The following is a 16,617-nucleotide window of genomic DNA, read 5'->3' as shown; positions in this document are numbered from 1 at the left end:
TCACGCTTGATTAGATCTAGCGGTTGCCTTGGTCTGCTTTGACTTCTTCTTCATCGATGTGGGCAGGGGTGCACCTCTCGACATGCTGCCGCCTTGCCGAGATTGTTGGCCACCGTCAAAACCCCGATTATTGCCAGATTTCTGTGTCTCATTCCCGTTCGCATTGGTCGAGCCCTTTCTCACTGGCAAATTGATAGCAATATCATCCTTGGGGCGATTCTCTAACGGCTGCTGAGTGGAGTGCTTCGAGTTATCTCTACGATTTAGGATGTTGTTGGCTGAAGGAGCACGCACGCGGGGGCTGCGAGCGCGTATGTGATCAGCTCTAGAGCGATCGAATTCATAAGGAGATCGTGAGCGGCATCTAAAGGTTCCAGTATCATCAAGGTCACCTCTCCGGGACCGCAGCAGCCCTGGAGAAGGTGATCTCGATTTTCGCTGACCGAATGAGTCTGTTGAGTACCAATCGTTGCGAAGGCGCTGATTTCGGTGAGTTGACGGATTGTATCGATCGAAATTCGTATCCTCAGGCCAATTTGGACGTGGTGGAAAACGTTCTGGGGCCCGAAAACTGAAATTATGTCGTGCAGAATGAGTGCGCACACTAGTCTCAATCCTTGGTCTTATGAAATCGTTCTCGCTGCTGTCGTCGCTAACTGTTCCAGATTTGCCGGCGTGGTGCATGCCTGCTCTTCCCTTAATCGAGAGGCCCTTTGGTCGTAAGCCGCGACTTTCAGCCTCCCTCTCCAATCTCCTCATATTTGATTCGAGGCTGAGATTAATGATCTGAGTATAGTCAACAGACTTCATCGACCATCTCGGAGCAAAGTTTTGGTCCAGTTCTGGGCAATCTCCGACATAATGAGATTTGCTTGCGCAGTGACAGCAGGAGACCCATACTCTAGCTGGGCTGGAAGCGGCTTGATAAAAAGGAGGGAAAAACCGTTCAGGACATGAGTCTTCGATGTGCCCCAGAATACCGCAAAGATCACAGGGAACAGTAGTGACTTTGATTCCTGTAAGGCAGTGATCGGAAGTATGGCCTCGCTCGCGACACAGTGTACATCGGCTGACTAATGGGCAGAGACGAGCAGGGTGCTTGCTAACAATGCCACAATGATAGCATGCTCTTTCCGGACATGATGCTTGCGTATGACCTTCCTGCAAGCATCCGAGACAGACTGCAGAGCGGTCGAGGTCAACCTGTTCTCTCTCGAGATGAGAAAAGATATACCTGAATTGCAATTCTAACTCTGGTTGGCTAAGATCCGCTAATCGAAGTCGGCCATGCGGATCGCTTGTATCGGTCCGTTGATTGTGGCCGCGGAGGTCACTCTGAAGAGATCCTGTTTGCGAGGCGCTCTGAATCAACATGGACTCTGGAAGCACACTTCCCTTAGTCTCTGAGTTGCGTGGTTCGAGTCCCTCATCATCTCTGGTTTCGCCTTCCTCCATCTCACTTTCGTCGTCAACAGCCATGAGATCATGCGGGTGGAGGTTCGTGGCGTTTCCAACATTCAGAAGCATGCCTCCACTCTCTGAACTCGAATCTTCATCATCAGAAATCTCAATCGCATCATCAGCTGAGTTACCCGGACTAGAGGCAACACTCTGAGGAGCTTGTTGGGAAGTTGTGGAGGTCGCCGCGGTTTGTTCGGCTAAAATGGCACGAGTTTTATGGAATCCAGTCGCCAGGCGATTATTTCCAAATCCAGAAGAGGCCATATCTATCGCTACTGGTTGGTATCAATGCCAAGTGATGTGTAATGAGCCTCTAACAGGCGCTGGGAAATGATGGAAGGATTTGGTATAAGAGGCGCCCCAAGCGGAGACTGTTGGTTCCAAAGCTGTGATGGGGATGAAAGACAATTTGAAAACGAGCCAACTTCATGAGGGGGCTTGCTTGTAGGACTGACAGAATCAGCGCGCGACTAACGAGTTGAGTGCCCTCCACAACCAGCTAACTCGGGTGTCGAGAGGAGCGAGAAGGAGGGAAGGAATGAAAACCGTACGCAAGGCCAGGTTGTCTCGTCGTGCACATACCCGGAGGACCATCCTGATAATTAAAATCAGAGACTCGACTGGTTCCGGGAATGGGCAAAGTGGGATGAAGGCAGTCAGCAGTCACTGACCTTGGATTTGGTAAAGGACCGAAGGGAGTCACACTTTTGATAGCCAAGACCTTTCCGGATTGGTCTTAGCTGGATCTGGAGTGAATTAGTAGAAACTAGTCGGGCTAGCGGCTCTAGATCGTCAGGTGCAACCTATCCAAGATTTCACACATTACTACCACCAACGACACGCTACGTATGCTGCATCCACCAGCAGCCTACTCGTACAGGCAACCCACGACCCCCATCCGGTACATCGTCGTCCCTTCTCATCACAACTACTCCCTTCTCATCGTCGGACAACCCAGTTTGTCTACTGTGTTCTTTCGACTACATTCTTTGCCTTCGCTCTCCGATCTTGTGTACACTCTCCTCCATAAAGCAACGAGTCCGCCACCTCCCGTCTATCTCGCTTCCATCTACGGACTATCCTAAACCAAACCGTCCGATTTTGTTTCAGACGCCACTGACCGAACGCGAGCAATTCGCCTCTCCAAATCCTCTCGTTTTCTCTCGATCGTTCGTGTGCTTCCGTTGACGGTCCAGGTACACTGCTAATGCCGACCTACAGGTTCCTTCGTTTCAATCTATCACTCCTGCTTCATGACCTCCCAAACCGCTCTGCACCGGACCATCTCCTTCGAAGCCAATGCCAGACTTGCTCCCCCCGTCTCCTCCTACAATTCAGCCATGAGTTCCACAAAAGGTGGTCGAAGAAGGAGATCTAGCAGCATCATCTATCAAGAACCACCGGAATCTCTGGAGCAGATCAGTGACCAAGAAGCACTTCCCAACCTGAATTCACAATGGGTCAACGCCAAAGGTGCGCTTGTCTGACAGAAAAAAGCGCGAAGAATTGCTGATGCCTTGATAGGTGCCTGGACGATACACCCTGTCCTCATACTTGGACTAAAGATCCTTTTTGATATCATCCCCGGAGTAACCCAGGAGATCTCTTGGACCCTAACCAACATCACTTATATGGCCGGCTCCTACCTCATGTTCCATTATGTGCGAGGGGTTCCATTCGAGTTCAATGCTGGAGCCTACGACAATCTGAATATGTGGGAACAGATCGACAATGGCGACCAGTATACCCCGGCAAAGAAATTCCTCCTCACCGTCCCCATTGTACTGTTTCTCTTAAGTACTCACTATACCCACTACGACCTGACGTATTTCATTGTCAACTTTATGGCCTTGATGGCCGTTGTGATACCCAAACTTCCTCAATTTCATCGGGTTAGGATTGGCCTTTTCTCGGATCCTCCGGACGACTAGACTTGGAGAACGCGCAAGCCGGCTGGCACTGGAGGTGGCTTTATTCTGACCATGTTTTTTCTTTCTTTTTGGGAACAACTATCTGTAGTATTATGATACACAATACGAGGCTGTGATCCAAACACTGGGAAATAAACTACCACCACTTCGTGACGGAAAGGGACAAAATGAGAATGTGATGGCAAATGGACTTTCATCCTCTTATAATCTGGATGAGATTAGATGCGGGAATGCAGAGTTTGCTTCAATTGAGCCTCGTTATTTCCCATGCGCTTTGCTCCTCACGAATTGCGGTTCTCGTGCCAGCGAATGATCATGATAGCCTTTTCCGTCTCCTGTCGGTTCTAACCACGTCGGGCTGAAAAGTGCCTGTGCTCTTAAGTCTTACACTTTATCTTGAGCCGAAGGCAGCATCTGCGTCTCTCTAGTCCACAGTAGCAATGCGCGGTTCAGCCTACATCACCTTTGGCAGACCACAATAGAAGATAGCGGGGAGAAGAAGGGAGAGAAAAGGCGTCCTGCGCCCTCCCGCTACGCTACGCTACGTATGTACGAGTAATGTATCTCGTCCCGCTCAGTTTACTCATACTACGATGGGGGTTTTTTTCCCTCTTCCTTCCCAAGAAAGCCGGAGCTCCCGTGGGCCAACCAAGCTGCTTTTGGTCACGGATCTCGGGAAAAGGATGGGCTTGTGCAGTGCTTCGATAAGGCGGCGACGCACGAGTCACGAGTCACGACTGTGCACACCTCCTTCGAATATGGATGTACGTGTAGTAGCATGCGGAAAGACAGGGACCAGCTTACGTGTTATGTGATGAGCTTGTGCGAGACATGTCTCTCTAACGTGCTCGCTAAGCTTTGGAGGTAGAGCCTAGAACATGAATTTGTGGGTTTCAAGTTCCGTGATCCCTAATATCACCCCCTTGTGGGTCAGTGATGGATCTCCAGAATAATACAGTCCTTGTCTCCGCGGCTCATTCCGTCGTACGAGTAACTGTAGTGATGTGCCCAGTCGCTGCGTTTCGATTGATCCAATTATCTAGGGCAATCGCCACATATGGAGTACCCAACTTTCCCATTGCTGCTCTCAGCCTCGCCTGAGATGGCAGTGCATCATGCAATCTTTCCTCAATGATAGTCGTCCTGGATAGTTTCGCCTTGGGGGCAACCAACAATAGGACCTGTTCACAATTGAGCACATCCGTCACAACATATTGTTGTCAGCTTTCATGAGCAAGGCAAAAAGTCAGTGGTCTTCGATGAACCAAGAGCCCTTAACGTTCAATATCATCTTCAGTTTCTTCATCATCGCCCTCATACTCATCTTCGTCTTCATCTTCGTCTATATCATCGACGGCTTGTTCGAATTCTTGTTCTTCTCCCTCGTCCTCGTGCATATTGCCCACTTCTTCTTCTTCTTCTTCTTCTTCTTCTTCTTCTTCTTCTTCTTCTTCTTCTTCTTCTTCTTCTTCTTCTTCTTCTTCTTCTTCTTCTTCTTCATCGTCGTCGTCGCTGTCCACATCCATAGAGTCTTCGTCCTCAGCATACTCAGCGGGAATAGTAGCTCTCGGTTTCCAAATTGCCTTGACTCTTCTGTTCATACAGATAATGTTGCGAGCCACGACACCACATGGCAACTGCTTGCGGTCCTTGTTTGGGAGCAGACACTTCGGTCCATCAAACAGCACGCGTCGGGCGGGGTTTCCCTCGGTTGTTATCTCATTCAGTAGATCTGCAACTGCCCAAGTATCTGACCAATCTTGTGGTCGTCGTAGGATTGATGCACATAAGGCGTGCATGGCCGCGTTTTGGAGTGGTTGGATGCTAAGACTATGCGCTAAATGGGTGTACTGGATTATCACCAGCTTTTGTCCAACGGTAAGTGAAGTGTTGGTGCCAGGTAACAGGATGGAGAGGGCTTCGCCTTTGAGAAAGCGAAGAGCAGAGATGAGAACAGCCATGTCGACATGTGTCAGATGGATCGTGCCGAGTAGACGACGTGGTGCAGGCTTCGCACTGATTTCTCTAGTCATTTGCTGGATATTCAGAGAAAAGGCAAGGAGGAGGTCAAGTGGGACTTCGATGGCATCATTTCCATCACAAGCGCTCGCACATTTGAGCAGGAATCGGGGACAATTATCAAGGTCATCCGTGGCTCTGGGTTCACAACGTTAGCTATGATTTGAACCTGAGACACATTCGACATCCTGGGGGTGGCAGACGGGCTCTGGAAGAAGATTGAACAAAGAATTACTTACTCTGGGATCCAGCAGTCGTGCTTGTACTCAACAAACAACATCTCATCTGTCGTCACCGTGACCTGAGTGTCTTCAGAAGTCCAAATCCGCGCCGATCTCTGCAAACTATCCAAGTTGCTAACTGACATCGTGAGCTTAGCCTGCACAGATAAACTAGCACCCCAGGTTCCCGGGACAGGATTTCCAGGTTGCCTTGGAACTTCAGGAGTGATGGTGGGTGCAGTGCCAGCGGCGATTAATGAGCGAGCTCCTTGGTGAGGATGAAAGGGTTGCGCATCACTCTGCATTCTAGGTTTCCCAGAACGTGGGTGACGGGCAGTTTTCTTAATTGAGTCCTTGAATATCCAGCGCCCGCTGCGACGCAACCGCGCATCAACCATGGCCATGTCGATCTCTTGCTTCATGATCTCATCAGTGCTGTCGCCTTGGTCTGAAGTTCCAGCAATGGATCTTTGTTCCTTGATGAGATCGACCAGTTGATGCATCAGACAATTTGGACAGATCCATAGATCGAACTCATCCACAAGAAGCTGGTCTTTGTACGGCAGACAATCTTTGTGGTACCAACGAATCTGACAACCTGGAGCATCGCAGCGAACACTGACAGTTCCAAGATCACCCTGTTTGCAGTAGCACCATGGTGTTTCCTCATCTTCGTCTTCGTCTTCCGCAAATTCTGGGTACTTCTCCAGAAACTGATTCAATCGATCAACAAGGATCTCGTAACGGCGAGAACTTCCGAGTTCCTCATCCGAGGTCGATGATGTTTCAAGGTCCGTGTCCATGATGGACAAGTAGGAGGCAGTATGCACGTAGATGGGGAGGGCTAACAGGAAGGTGATACGATGGTTCGGCTGACTGTAGACGTTGGCTTCCGCAACTGGTACCTTTTGTGCTTTGAAACTTTGTTGGAAAAGGTATTGCCTACTCAGACAGACGAACAGAGTGCAGTCATGTCAAGATGAAGTTTGCTATGATGAGGGTGGAAGCTGGATGGCACTGGCCTGATCCCGTGACTTTGTGTCCACTGCCTTGTTGCCATTGCTTATTCCCCTACAGCCAGAGGTGAATGAGCGCTTGGCTAGCATTCACGACTTGCGCTAGTTAAATAAATACTCGTAGCAGGCATATATGCCGAGCATTCGATGTCTTGACATACCTCTTGCAAGGGAGATCATGTTTTGGGCACAGCTGCACAGATCACCATCGTGAAATAGGTTGGGCTCCTGCCAAACCCTGCTGTCTTGCATTCAGTCTTGGAGTTCAAGTGCTGTGTTGGTGCCAGAGAATCTTGCCTCTTCATATCCATCTGATCGAAGAAACGCCGAAAGTATCGCTCAGCCACAAGTATGTAGTTGAGCAGGGAGCTTGGGGCTGATGGAAAGCTAAACGAGCATAATGGAATGAATGAGCGTCCAATGCTTCATAGTCAAAAGCGATATTCGGCAGAACTCTTCTTTCCCCCTTGGCTGAGACCTGCTGGATAGCAAGTCTCCATGACACCATTTCTGATGTGATTGCCTTTGTCAGAGTAAGGATAATGAATCCCATGGACGGAAAGCCATTGCCCTTGCCAAACCTTATGCGTCATGGAAGAGGCGCTACCTCGCACCTGGCCGCATCCGACTGATGCTGAAACCGCCAGCCCAGTAAGTCGATACTCCTGATCCCAAAGTTCGAAGCCTGTATTATCGACCATAGTATCAGGATTTACCGGAATATAACTACTTCCTGCTCGAGATGCCCAGGAATGGTCATGTCGGCCCCTGAGATCAGCAGCAGCTGCTGAGTCTGACTGGCCTGGCATTGCTGCTAGCGCCTTGGCCATAACCTTAACTCATCTCACTTCCTTCACCTCTTTCCTTCTGCTACTATACAGTACATCAAAACTGACTTCTATTTCTCTGCCATTTCTTACTACATGCAATTCATTCCCAGCGAAAGTACATTTAGATCACGTTCTACACCATCAAATCCCAGAAAACGATGCAAGGTGTTAGATGGACGAGCCGAAAGGAGGGCGGCCATGCCCCTACGAAATGCTTTTCTTCTTCGACCCACATCAATATAGGCCACCATGATGGAAGTGCGCAAGGACCTCTGGCCCATGCTGTCTCGGTTAATCGTTGGCTTTTCGTGGACTGGTTCATTCACCCCAGGAGATGTCATCCCATCAGGGATACTAGATTTTAAGGCAATATTTTTGTGCTTTCCAAGTTGTGGCGTCCAAATAGGTACTATATATTTCGTGCGTCTTATGAGGACCATTATCTTCACTATTTCTCTATATGGTTGGCACGAAGTATCTCGCGTTAGCCTTCGTTGCTCAACTCCCAATGAGTAATGACTACTAGGGACATGTCCTTATACTCTAATGTTTCCTTATCGCCACACTTGAAAGCGAACACACGATCCATGGGTGGACGACACTGGTCGCTTCTGAGCGTGTGATGCAGTGAGCAAGAAATAGCATTGACGGAAGGTGTGCTTAGTGACACTTTGAGCAGCTTTATAGCAGGATGCCTTCACTGCAGGGATGCCTCCAGGGCTATCAGGCAACACGATGATAGCACGTCGATCATCGCCCAAGGCCAGCATTATAGAGAGCAAGAAATGGTGGTCCTTCGTCCGGTACAAGCATGGACGCGATTTTTCTGGGTAAGGCCCTGCATTCTTTGTTCGAGGAACATAGCTAACATTCCCAAGCGGCTCGGGGAATCCAGAAAGGGGACATTGGACCCGACTCGTGTGTGGCGAAGCAAGCAAGGGCGCCACCACCGAATACATGCCTCTTGCATTACTTCTTGCCGTCAGGGCCAATCTGAACCCGGTGGGGTAAATCTCTCACCCCGGCCCCAATAGCATCTGTGGCACCCTGTACACCAGGCATCTCGATGATGGTGTTCTCCAACGAGCCGTCAATTTCTTGCAGGGGAAACCGTTGTTCGTATACCTCAGAACCCTCGAGGCACCGCTCATGGACAAGGAAAGACGGTGGCTCATCCAGTCTACACATCTCGCGCACGTCCTCAAGATCGAGTACCTTCAGAGGGCTGCGATGCACGCCCTCTATACTTGGATTCTTCGACGCCCTGAAGACTGGTCTGATACCTCTGCGTCGCGACGACTCCTCGAAGGCCTCACGACCGAAGGCAACCCAGCCCGCCGAGTATAATTGGAAGGACCAGGCTGTTTGCTACCCAGTGTTACGGGCAGGAAGACTCTCCCTTGTGGTCGTGAACAAGTGGAGTCCATCTGTTCCAACAGAGTTTTAAGTTCAAAGAGTCGCTCCGGCTATCATATCAGTAGGTGGTGATGAAGTGTAACAGCAACCTGATAGAGAATGGAGGCTGTGGGAATCAGGAACGCGCTGTATATGAAGCAATCACTTGCATGTATTCGTTACGTCGCTTGCAAGCGCTTGCAAGACAATGGGGACTGCGAGTACTGGAAAGGACGCTGGATGTGAAACAGGAACCCAGCCGGGATTTAAGCTTGGGGAAAACACCTTTCTACCTTCTATGTGAAAGGGAGCTATTGTCGAGCAGTAAGTCTTGTATGCAGTCGACGAGGCTTGAATCAATCCATCAGTCAGTCAGTTGCAAAAGAGAGGAAAAACTAGCTCGATAGTGAAACAAGCGTCATCTCATTCGTAGTAATACTATTGTACACTGTTGAAGCCAGAACAAAACCCCGGTATAAACTTCCCACCATCAAATCCACTGTGGCGGCCGCACAGCCGTTGAATGCTTCGGCAGCGCAGGCAACGGGGCCGTAGCTGGATTGAAGCCAAATTCAAAAGATCTCGGGCTGGCAAGACTCCTCCGTTCGAGAGCCTCAAGGGTGGCGATCACGTTACCCATCTGTGGCGCATCTTCCCCTCGTTGGCTATCATTTTCCTCCGTTGTTGTTTTCTTCTTGATTGTCAGCTTGGCCTTCCACTTCCGCTTGCGCTTGAGGAGATAAGAGACGAGCAGGCCGACAAGCGCGAGTCCGGCCATGCTCCCGACGATACTTCCGGCGATGGTCGCTGCAGGTGGTGAAGATGAGCCGTGAGAAGCGTCGCTGCTCGGGCATTCGGACGCGCGAGGTGGAGCAGGCCTGCTGGCGCCGATGGGCGGTGTGGCGGAGACGAGACTCAGTGTTTTGGTCGTGCCCAGTGTGCTTGTCACGCTCACTGTCGCTTCTTGGGTGCTGTTGCTGCTGCTGCTGCTGCTGCCGCTAATAGTGGTGTGGGAGGAGGCAACTGTGGGTTGGGAGTCAAATGTGCTGTTGCCGCTAGGGCCCATGGCAGCATTAGCGCCGAAATTCGGTAGGGCTGTGGATGAAGTGTCGATGGGAGACAGAGCTGTGCTGGTACCGTCGATGAGATTGACGAGGGTGCTTGTTGCTGCATCTTGTAATACTGTCTCCGTCACGGTCACCGTATATTCAATTCCACAGGGAGAATCGGATTCGCCCCTGCGCCAAAGATAGAACATGCTGAAATAATTTGAAATGGAAATGGTGGGACTCAATATGTTTTGTTTGTACTGGAAATGGATGACTCTGTCACGGTCTTATGCCCAATCCAAGGCACTAGTACTGCCGACAATACTGTATTCGATAAGTGTACAGCGGAAGGCTTTGCCACATGAGGCCAGCCTTTCTCGTTGAGGAAGCCTTGACTAAAGTAGCTGACTACACATTTGCTAGACAATGCAACCGAGTCTTTGTGTGTGAAGGAGCTCGGAGCGCAGAACAAGATTAGAAATGAACAAAACAAGGTACAAAGGGCACCACCCGAAATAGCACATTGTGCGCGCAATTTTGATCACCTTTGTTGAGGGCACAACTTCATCCTGATGCTTGATTGAAAGGTTTTTCTAGGATATCGCAGCTAAGCTTCTGCTTGCTTGCGAATTTGGGGTGTTCGTCATTGCGATTTCTAGTAGGCAGAACCTTTAGAGATGTGGTAGCTACCGATCACGGTGGCTCGAGATTCTGAAGACTTGTCATGCCTCCTACTTTGGATGAATTCTCTGTAGATAGTGTTGGACCATGATCTTCCCGGATCTAATCTTGAGATCCTTTTGATGCCTCAGGAGCGGAGACACCTTACCTATGGGATAAAGATGCTATCGAAAAGGCGGCGGCGTGGAACAAGGGAAGCGAGAGGGTCACCTACTCGTCTATACATGGCATTTCGACAGAGTTTCCCAAAACGGTCTGATGTCGAGTTTGGCCGGATCCGAACCGAGGAATCAGCCGAGCTCTGTTGAGCATCACATCAGAGCCGAGTGGTGGTGCAACCTGATGAGGCTGACATGAAGTCGTATGGGATCGATGTGAGCTGGCAAGGGGGCGAACTCATCTCTTAGTATGTACTAATACCAGAATTCTCGGGGGGACTTACGAGTAGCATTGCATGTGAAGGGCTGAATCAGGTGTCGAAATTCGTTGAGTTTCTCAGAGACTGGTTCTGGAGGCTTGTGCTTGAGGCACTCCATACTTGGCCGTCAGTAGTTGGTTGTAGCTAGACTCGGACAGATTGGAAGTTTGTGAGTCGTGAGCAAAATAGCCGACACGAACGGACAACACGTGAGGAGTAGTAGTTTGAATGGTCCAGCAGCTGCTTCATAAAGACTACTTTGTACTCGTAGACTAGCAATCAGAGCGTGGAAGGTCCCGAGGAGAGGCAAAGATGATCAGTGGACTAAGCATGCAGAGCTGATCTCGATCGAGTAGAAAATCTCCTATTAGTGCGAGGGCCGGCCAGGGTGGTTGATGATCCGAGGAAGGAAGAGTTTAGCGAAAAGGGCCCACATTGCATTATCAATTTACTTTGCTGTTGAGTCGGCCGCGAGTTCTACGCGTGGAGGTTGAAGTTGGATGAACCTTGCGTGTCTGCGTGGTCCGCCAGGATTTTGAGGCTCTGATCTCGGGGGAAAACCTTGAACCACCGAGATCCCGCGCATTTCTTTATACGCCACCAATCTCGAAAAGACCAATGGCCACAATTGAAGATGGCGAGGTATTTGGCAAGAGGCAGTCCGTACTGGGAAGAGGCGTGTGCAGCCGTAAATACCGAAAAAGCATCATCACAGGTGTGGAGGCTTAAGAGGAGAACGGCTGTTCCTGGCTTCTGGGTGGTTGCTACCTAATTATTTAGTTAGGCACGACTCTTACGAATACGAGTAAGCCACAAAGAGGTGAACACACCAAGATCGTTGAGCACTAGTTAGTTTGTTAAGATCTCACCAAAGTTCAGCGGCTTGGACGGGAGTTGAAGGTTGGGTAGATTTGGTGGATCTGAAACCGTGGCTGCCAGGGCCAGGGGTGGTCACTGACAGTGATGATGCACCTGGTGGGGGATCGCGGAATGCCGCCTGTGTTGGCGTCAAATCGGTCGTGAGTTTGGCCTTTTTTCCTTCGGAGGCGATTTTATTTACGTACAGTACCAGGTAGAGCTGATCCAATCTTTCAACCAACAGACCAGGGGTTCCATTATCGTAGAATTGCTGTGCTTGGTACTAGGAGTGGTGAAAGTCAGAAGCCGAGGATGGTGGATGCACCTCCAGCGGCTTGCGTGAGGCAAAGACGTCATGAAAAAAGTCCATCAAGAACCGACAGCCATTCTATCTGCAGACCGAGGGAGGACTTCGGAAGAGATGATGTAATGTTGGGGCAATGCACTGGTAGGAGATACATAATGTAAGGCTATCCAGGTGGCTAATGCAAGTCAGAGGTCCGGGGGAGTGCAGATGGACAGCATCAGACATTTTCTGACAGCTCTGACATGGGAGAGCTGTGTTAAGCTGCCGACGGGGGAACGAGGAGGCAAGACAGCGTTCAACGGCGAGTCTGAATGGAGCATAAACGTCGCTGATCAAAACGTGACGGTCGCAGATAACAGACAGTTATGGGTCTGAATTTGTGGATTCGAAGGGAACGACTATTGCAATGGAGCAGTTGAATGGAAACGGATGTTGGAAGGGAATTTGGGTGTAGTGATGAAGAGCAATGCCACGAGTCCCTGGGTCCCTGGGTCCCCGAGTGTCTGGGTTCCATATCCGAGGACGAGCGTGGACCAACTGGATGTCTCGATCTCTATCTGCTGGTATCTACTCGTAATTAGATCTCTGGATCTCGGCAGCAAGCGGTGCCAAGCATCAACACGGAGTACGGAGGATCGTGGTTCTCTGTGAAAGGGCTTGATACGCCGTACAGTACGGAGTAGTTACTCGTAATTAGTCCCTAGTTAGTACTCGTACTGTGTACATGGATAGTAAATGGCACTTGGTTTGTGGGGACGATGGCCCATGGGTCAGGGACTAATGGGTGCCGAGGGTGGCCCTCGGGCGCCAACTCCTGGAGATGGTGCCTGGGACGAGTGGCCGAAGGCTCGGAAATCTCTGATCGACTTAGCCTCGCTCCCCCGGCGATTCGCGTATCTCCCCTGGCCAAAAGCTAATCCAGGGCTTGCACTAACAAACCGACTAGGATCGAGGACACAGCACCATGACGACAGGGGACGGCCTCCCAGCGTGAGCACAGGGCCCTGAGCTAGCTTACACCGCACAAGCAACACGCCCTTGAGCTGCGAGCATGGAGAAGGGCCAGTATTATGTACAACTTACAAGAAATGGCAAATTTCTGTCGCTAGTCGATTCCTTGCCTCGGATTGTGCAGTTGTGTTGTTCATGGAAGGGAAGAGGAGAGAAGTCATTATTGCATGCTCCCTTGAGCTCGCGATCTAGGGTAGTGGGGGGAATGATTCGGTCAACATGGACGCCATTGAAATGGGCTCACTCACTCTGGGTATGGGGCCGTGGGGCTGTCAGTGCTGTCACCTTCGCCAGTCACAAAGATTGCAAATGGGAGGGGAGGGAGTCACCAATTCAGAGTGCAGAGAATGCAAGCCACAACGAGGCAAGGAGGTGACAATACTGTACGAGTTCCTCAGTAGATACATCCACCACTGCACCGAGCACCGGCACTGGAACTGGCACCTCTAACGATCTCTTGATTATCTACTGCCCAGATCTGGAATGAATGAATTTCTCGCACTGTACGAAAAGCTGCAGTGATCATCGTCTGGTGTCAGGTTGACGGGAAGTGGTTGACGAGGTCGGACTCAATAATTGGACTGCATCGAATAGAGTTGAGACCAAGACGGGTAGAGAATCGAGACACGAGATACGAGCAATGACGCGGTGGAGCTGAGAATTCGATATTGCCAGCCGCTTTTGCTGCGACAGAACCGGGTCGATCGAGATGGGATTATGCGAGCTGCGCAATAGGTGACTCTGTACATACTCCGGTCTGTACGTGTCGTCTGTACGTGTCGTCTGTGGTGTGCCGCGTGCAATGGGCGTGCTGGTGGCGTCCGGCCGATGCCTGCCCTCTGCCCTCTGCCCCTCGGCTCCTCCGTACAAGTCCACTTTCATCCACTTTCATCCACTTTCCTCCTCGTTCTAGCATGAGCTTGTTCAGATGAGGCCGATCCGGACTTTGCAGCCTTTGCGGTTGTTGGAAATTCTCCTTAGTCCACTTCGCTCCTCATCCAGTGACAATCCAAAGAATCCATGCGCCCAGCTCCCTTGCTCCCTGGCTACAAGGATACCCATTCATGTTCCGCACCCTACCCCTACCTACCCTGAACCCAACCCGTCCCCTCCTTCTGAGCCATCACTTTACGTTTCTCGAGTCTTGACAGGCACACTGCATTGCATATCTACGGTTACCGTCTCCTGGCGCTTCGTTTGTCCGCTTGCCAACACGACTGAGTCCTGCACTCCTGGCACGGTTCTATTCTTGAACACCAACCGCAAACCCAATCCCACAGCCGTCGCCATTGCCATTGCCATTGCCATCGCCAACACCGACATCGACTGTCTTGTAGAACGCGTAAAACATAAACTCCTCTTGCTCCCTCCCGTGTTCATAGACCCTCGTGGCCTTTGCTTTCCCTGGAAGCTCATATACTTCGCACGTCCCACTCGCTTTTTCTATCCCTCGTTCCCACGTGCGCTGTGATAACTTGTTCCCTTTCCACCAGAGCACTTTCTCTTCTCTTACTAACATCCCTCACCTGCCCAAATGTCTGCATCCCTCAACTATCGCCGTCCTGTCTATGTCACTTCTTCCCGCCAGTCTCTTGACTCCGAAAAAGGTGGCCAGGCTGAATCTGTCACTTCCAGCTCCAGCTCACCATATGGCATCCCCGACGCTCTTTCTTTTGATAGAATCATCAGTGGCGGCACCTGTCCAGTAAGCTATCCCTCAATTGTTTCCCACCCCGAACCAAACCTCTGATCTTCTCTCCCAGCCCGTGAGTGTGCGCGAGTTCATGGATTTTCTCCGCTATATCGAATATGATGCCGAGAATCTCCAATTCTTCCTCTGGTACCGCGACTACTGCAAGCGCTTTGCCGAACTTCCACAAAATGAGCAGATGCTCGCCAAAGAATGGACTCCAGAGCATGCCCTAGCAGAGAAGACCAGTGCAGAGAAGGAGAAGCTTCCCAAGAAGATCGCCCCCGAAGCTGCAGCCGTCCTCAAAGGCACCGATTTCGACCCTCAGGCCAAGGCTGTAATGCCAGAAGCCGTTCCAAACCCATTCAACACACCGCCGCGCACCCCATCCGCCACGGATCGGGAAAGTGTCGCTCCATCCACAGCCCGTTGGAGCGAGGACGGTTCCACTCTGCCTGCCGGAAGTCTGCCCCTGGGGAAAAAGGCTCAGACCGCTTTTGACGAAGCTGGCGCCCTCCAACCATGTATGTTTGCTCAATGCCCTGCCCTTCCTCGGCTTCATTTCTCAGCTAACCGTGTGCTCAAGTTACCATCCAACCTTTCCGTGAAGAGATCTCTCGCATCATTGCAATTTACATTGCCGATGGCGGAGCACGCTTGCTCAATCTGTCCTCCAAAGAGAAGGCTGGTCTCCTGAAGGCTCTCTCCGTCACCACCCATCCTTCTGCGTTCCGTGGGGTCGTGGCCACCGTTGAATGGACCCTCCGCCACCAAGCACATCCCAATTTTATTCGCTGGACCATCTGCAACGGCAACCCACCTAGACAGACATTTGCTCGTGGCCTTGGTGTCGCCGGCATAGTCGCCGGAATCGTTTATGCCATCGTTATCACCCTCAGCTCCGCGCATCGCGGCTGGAGAGCTCTCGCTTTCCTCGGTCTCTTTATCGGTATCTCCACCCTGTTTGCCGCTTGGAAGGGCATGTGTGTGGTAAGTCCGTCTTTGAATGCCTGGTGATTTCCGCTGACACAACAGGTCTTGCACGGCATGCACCATCGCCATCTGCGCCCTTGGGAGCTATTCCAGGATTCCGAATCAGCTGCTTCCGAGTACGCCTTGGGCAAAGGTTCCTTCGACACCCTGGGATCGAGCAACAGCTACGAAGATGAACCCTGGGTCGCCCAGTATGAAAAACGCAATGTCATTCGCAAAATCTTTGACCGTGAAGTTTGGATTCAAGAACCTGCTCTTCGTCAAATCCAAGACACTATTTTCCTCCAAGCTCTTATCGTCGCCTTTATCATCGGGGCCATCACAACCGCCATCTTCTTGGCTGTGAGTCGTTCCTCTCTTTCCTGTTCCCACCTCGTACTGACCACGATCATCATCAGGTCCCTCGCGGTAATTTCTTTTAAGTGTAATTCCGGCCCGCTACGGAAGCGACAATGCGACACAACTGTTAATATGGGACTCTGAGATACCCTTTTTGCAACTAGTACGTGGCACATTTATGGAAATGTATTCCTCGCATCTGGACTTGTCCTGGGACCATGCACAAAAATATGAGTGCTATAGTACTTTTTTTAAGCGTAATGAAATCGGATGATGTCTGAGTCCGAATCTAAAAAGTGAATCTTTGAATTTGACTCATGGTTGAAGAAGGCCTCTTCATCATATTTCGCTGCCCTTGTCACTCGTCTTTACATATGATACTTGCTTGTCGCTGTTCG

At 50.7% G+C, this 16,617-nt stretch overlaps 6 protein-coding genes across 6 annotated transcripts; 3 read left to right on the top strand and 3 right to left on the bottom strand.

Moving 5' to 3' along the window:
- A1O9_12145 (uncharacterized protein) lies at nt 1-1,725 on the bottom strand (the record flags this gene model as incomplete). The annotated part of the gene is made up of 1 exon (XM_013398944.1): nt 1-1,725. The coding sequence occupies one exon, from the start codon at nt 1,723-1,725 to the stop codon at nt 1-3; it is 1,725 nt and encodes a 574-aa protein (XP_013254398.1).
- Nucleotides 1,726-2,801: 1,076 nt separating this feature from the next.
- On the top strand, nt 2,802-3,392 carry A1O9_12144 (uncharacterized protein; the record flags this gene model as incomplete). Its single annotated transcript, XM_013398943.1, has 2 exons — nt 2,802-2,934; nt 2,986-3,392. 2 exons carry the CDS (start codon nt 2,802-2,804, stop codon nt 3,390-3,392), a joined length of 540 nt encoding a protein of 179 aa, XP_013254397.1.
- Nucleotides 3,393-4,666: 1,274 nt separating this feature from the next.
- A1O9_12143 (uncharacterized protein) lies at nt 4,667-6,435 on the bottom strand (the record flags this gene model as incomplete). The annotated part of the gene is made up of 2 exons (XM_013398942.1): nt 4,667-5,549; nt 5,651-6,435. 2 exons carry the CDS (start codon nt 6,433-6,435, stop codon nt 4,667-4,669), a joined length of 1,668 nt encoding a protein of 555 aa, XP_013254396.1.
- Nucleotides 6,436-8,186: 1,751 nt separating this feature from the next.
- A1O9_12142 (uncharacterized protein) lies at nt 8,187-8,825 on the top strand (the record flags this gene model as incomplete). The annotated part of the gene is made up of 3 exons (XM_013398941.1): nt 8,187-8,308; nt 8,357-8,485; nt 8,537-8,825. 3 exons carry the CDS (start codon nt 8,187-8,189, stop codon nt 8,823-8,825), a joined length of 540 nt encoding a protein of 179 aa, XP_013254395.1.
- Nucleotides 8,826-9,363: 538 nt separating this feature from the next.
- Nucleotides 9,364-10,131, bottom strand: A1O9_12141 (uncharacterized protein; the record flags this gene model as incomplete). The annotated part of the gene is made up of 1 exon (XM_013398940.1): nt 9,364-10,131. The coding sequence occupies one exon, from the start codon at nt 10,129-10,131 to the stop codon at nt 9,364-9,366; it is 768 nt and encodes a 255-aa protein (XP_013254394.1).
- Nucleotides 10,132-14,731: 4,600 nt separating this feature from the next.
- Nucleotides 14,732-16,302, top strand: A1O9_12140 (uncharacterized protein; the record flags this gene model as incomplete). The annotated part of the gene is made up of 5 exons (XM_013398939.1): nt 14,732-14,902; nt 14,961-15,411; nt 15,474-15,877; nt 15,923-16,222; nt 16,279-16,302. 5 exons carry the CDS (start codon nt 14,732-14,734, stop codon nt 16,300-16,302), a joined length of 1,350 nt encoding a protein of 449 aa, XP_013254393.1.
- Between the last annotated feature and the right edge of the window lie 315 nt (nt 16,303-16,617).

Source organism: Exophiala aquamarina, assembly GCF_000709125.1.
Source record: "Exophiala aquamarina CBS 119918 chromosome Unknown aczIA-supercont1.21, whole genome shotgun sequence".
NCBI lineage: Eukaryota > Fungi > Ascomycota > Eurotiomycetes > Chaetothyriales > Herpotrichiellaceae > Exophiala > Exophiala aquamarina.
The sequence above is the reverse complement of the archived record's forward strand: the minus strand, read 5'-3'. Positions and strand labels throughout refer to the sequence as shown.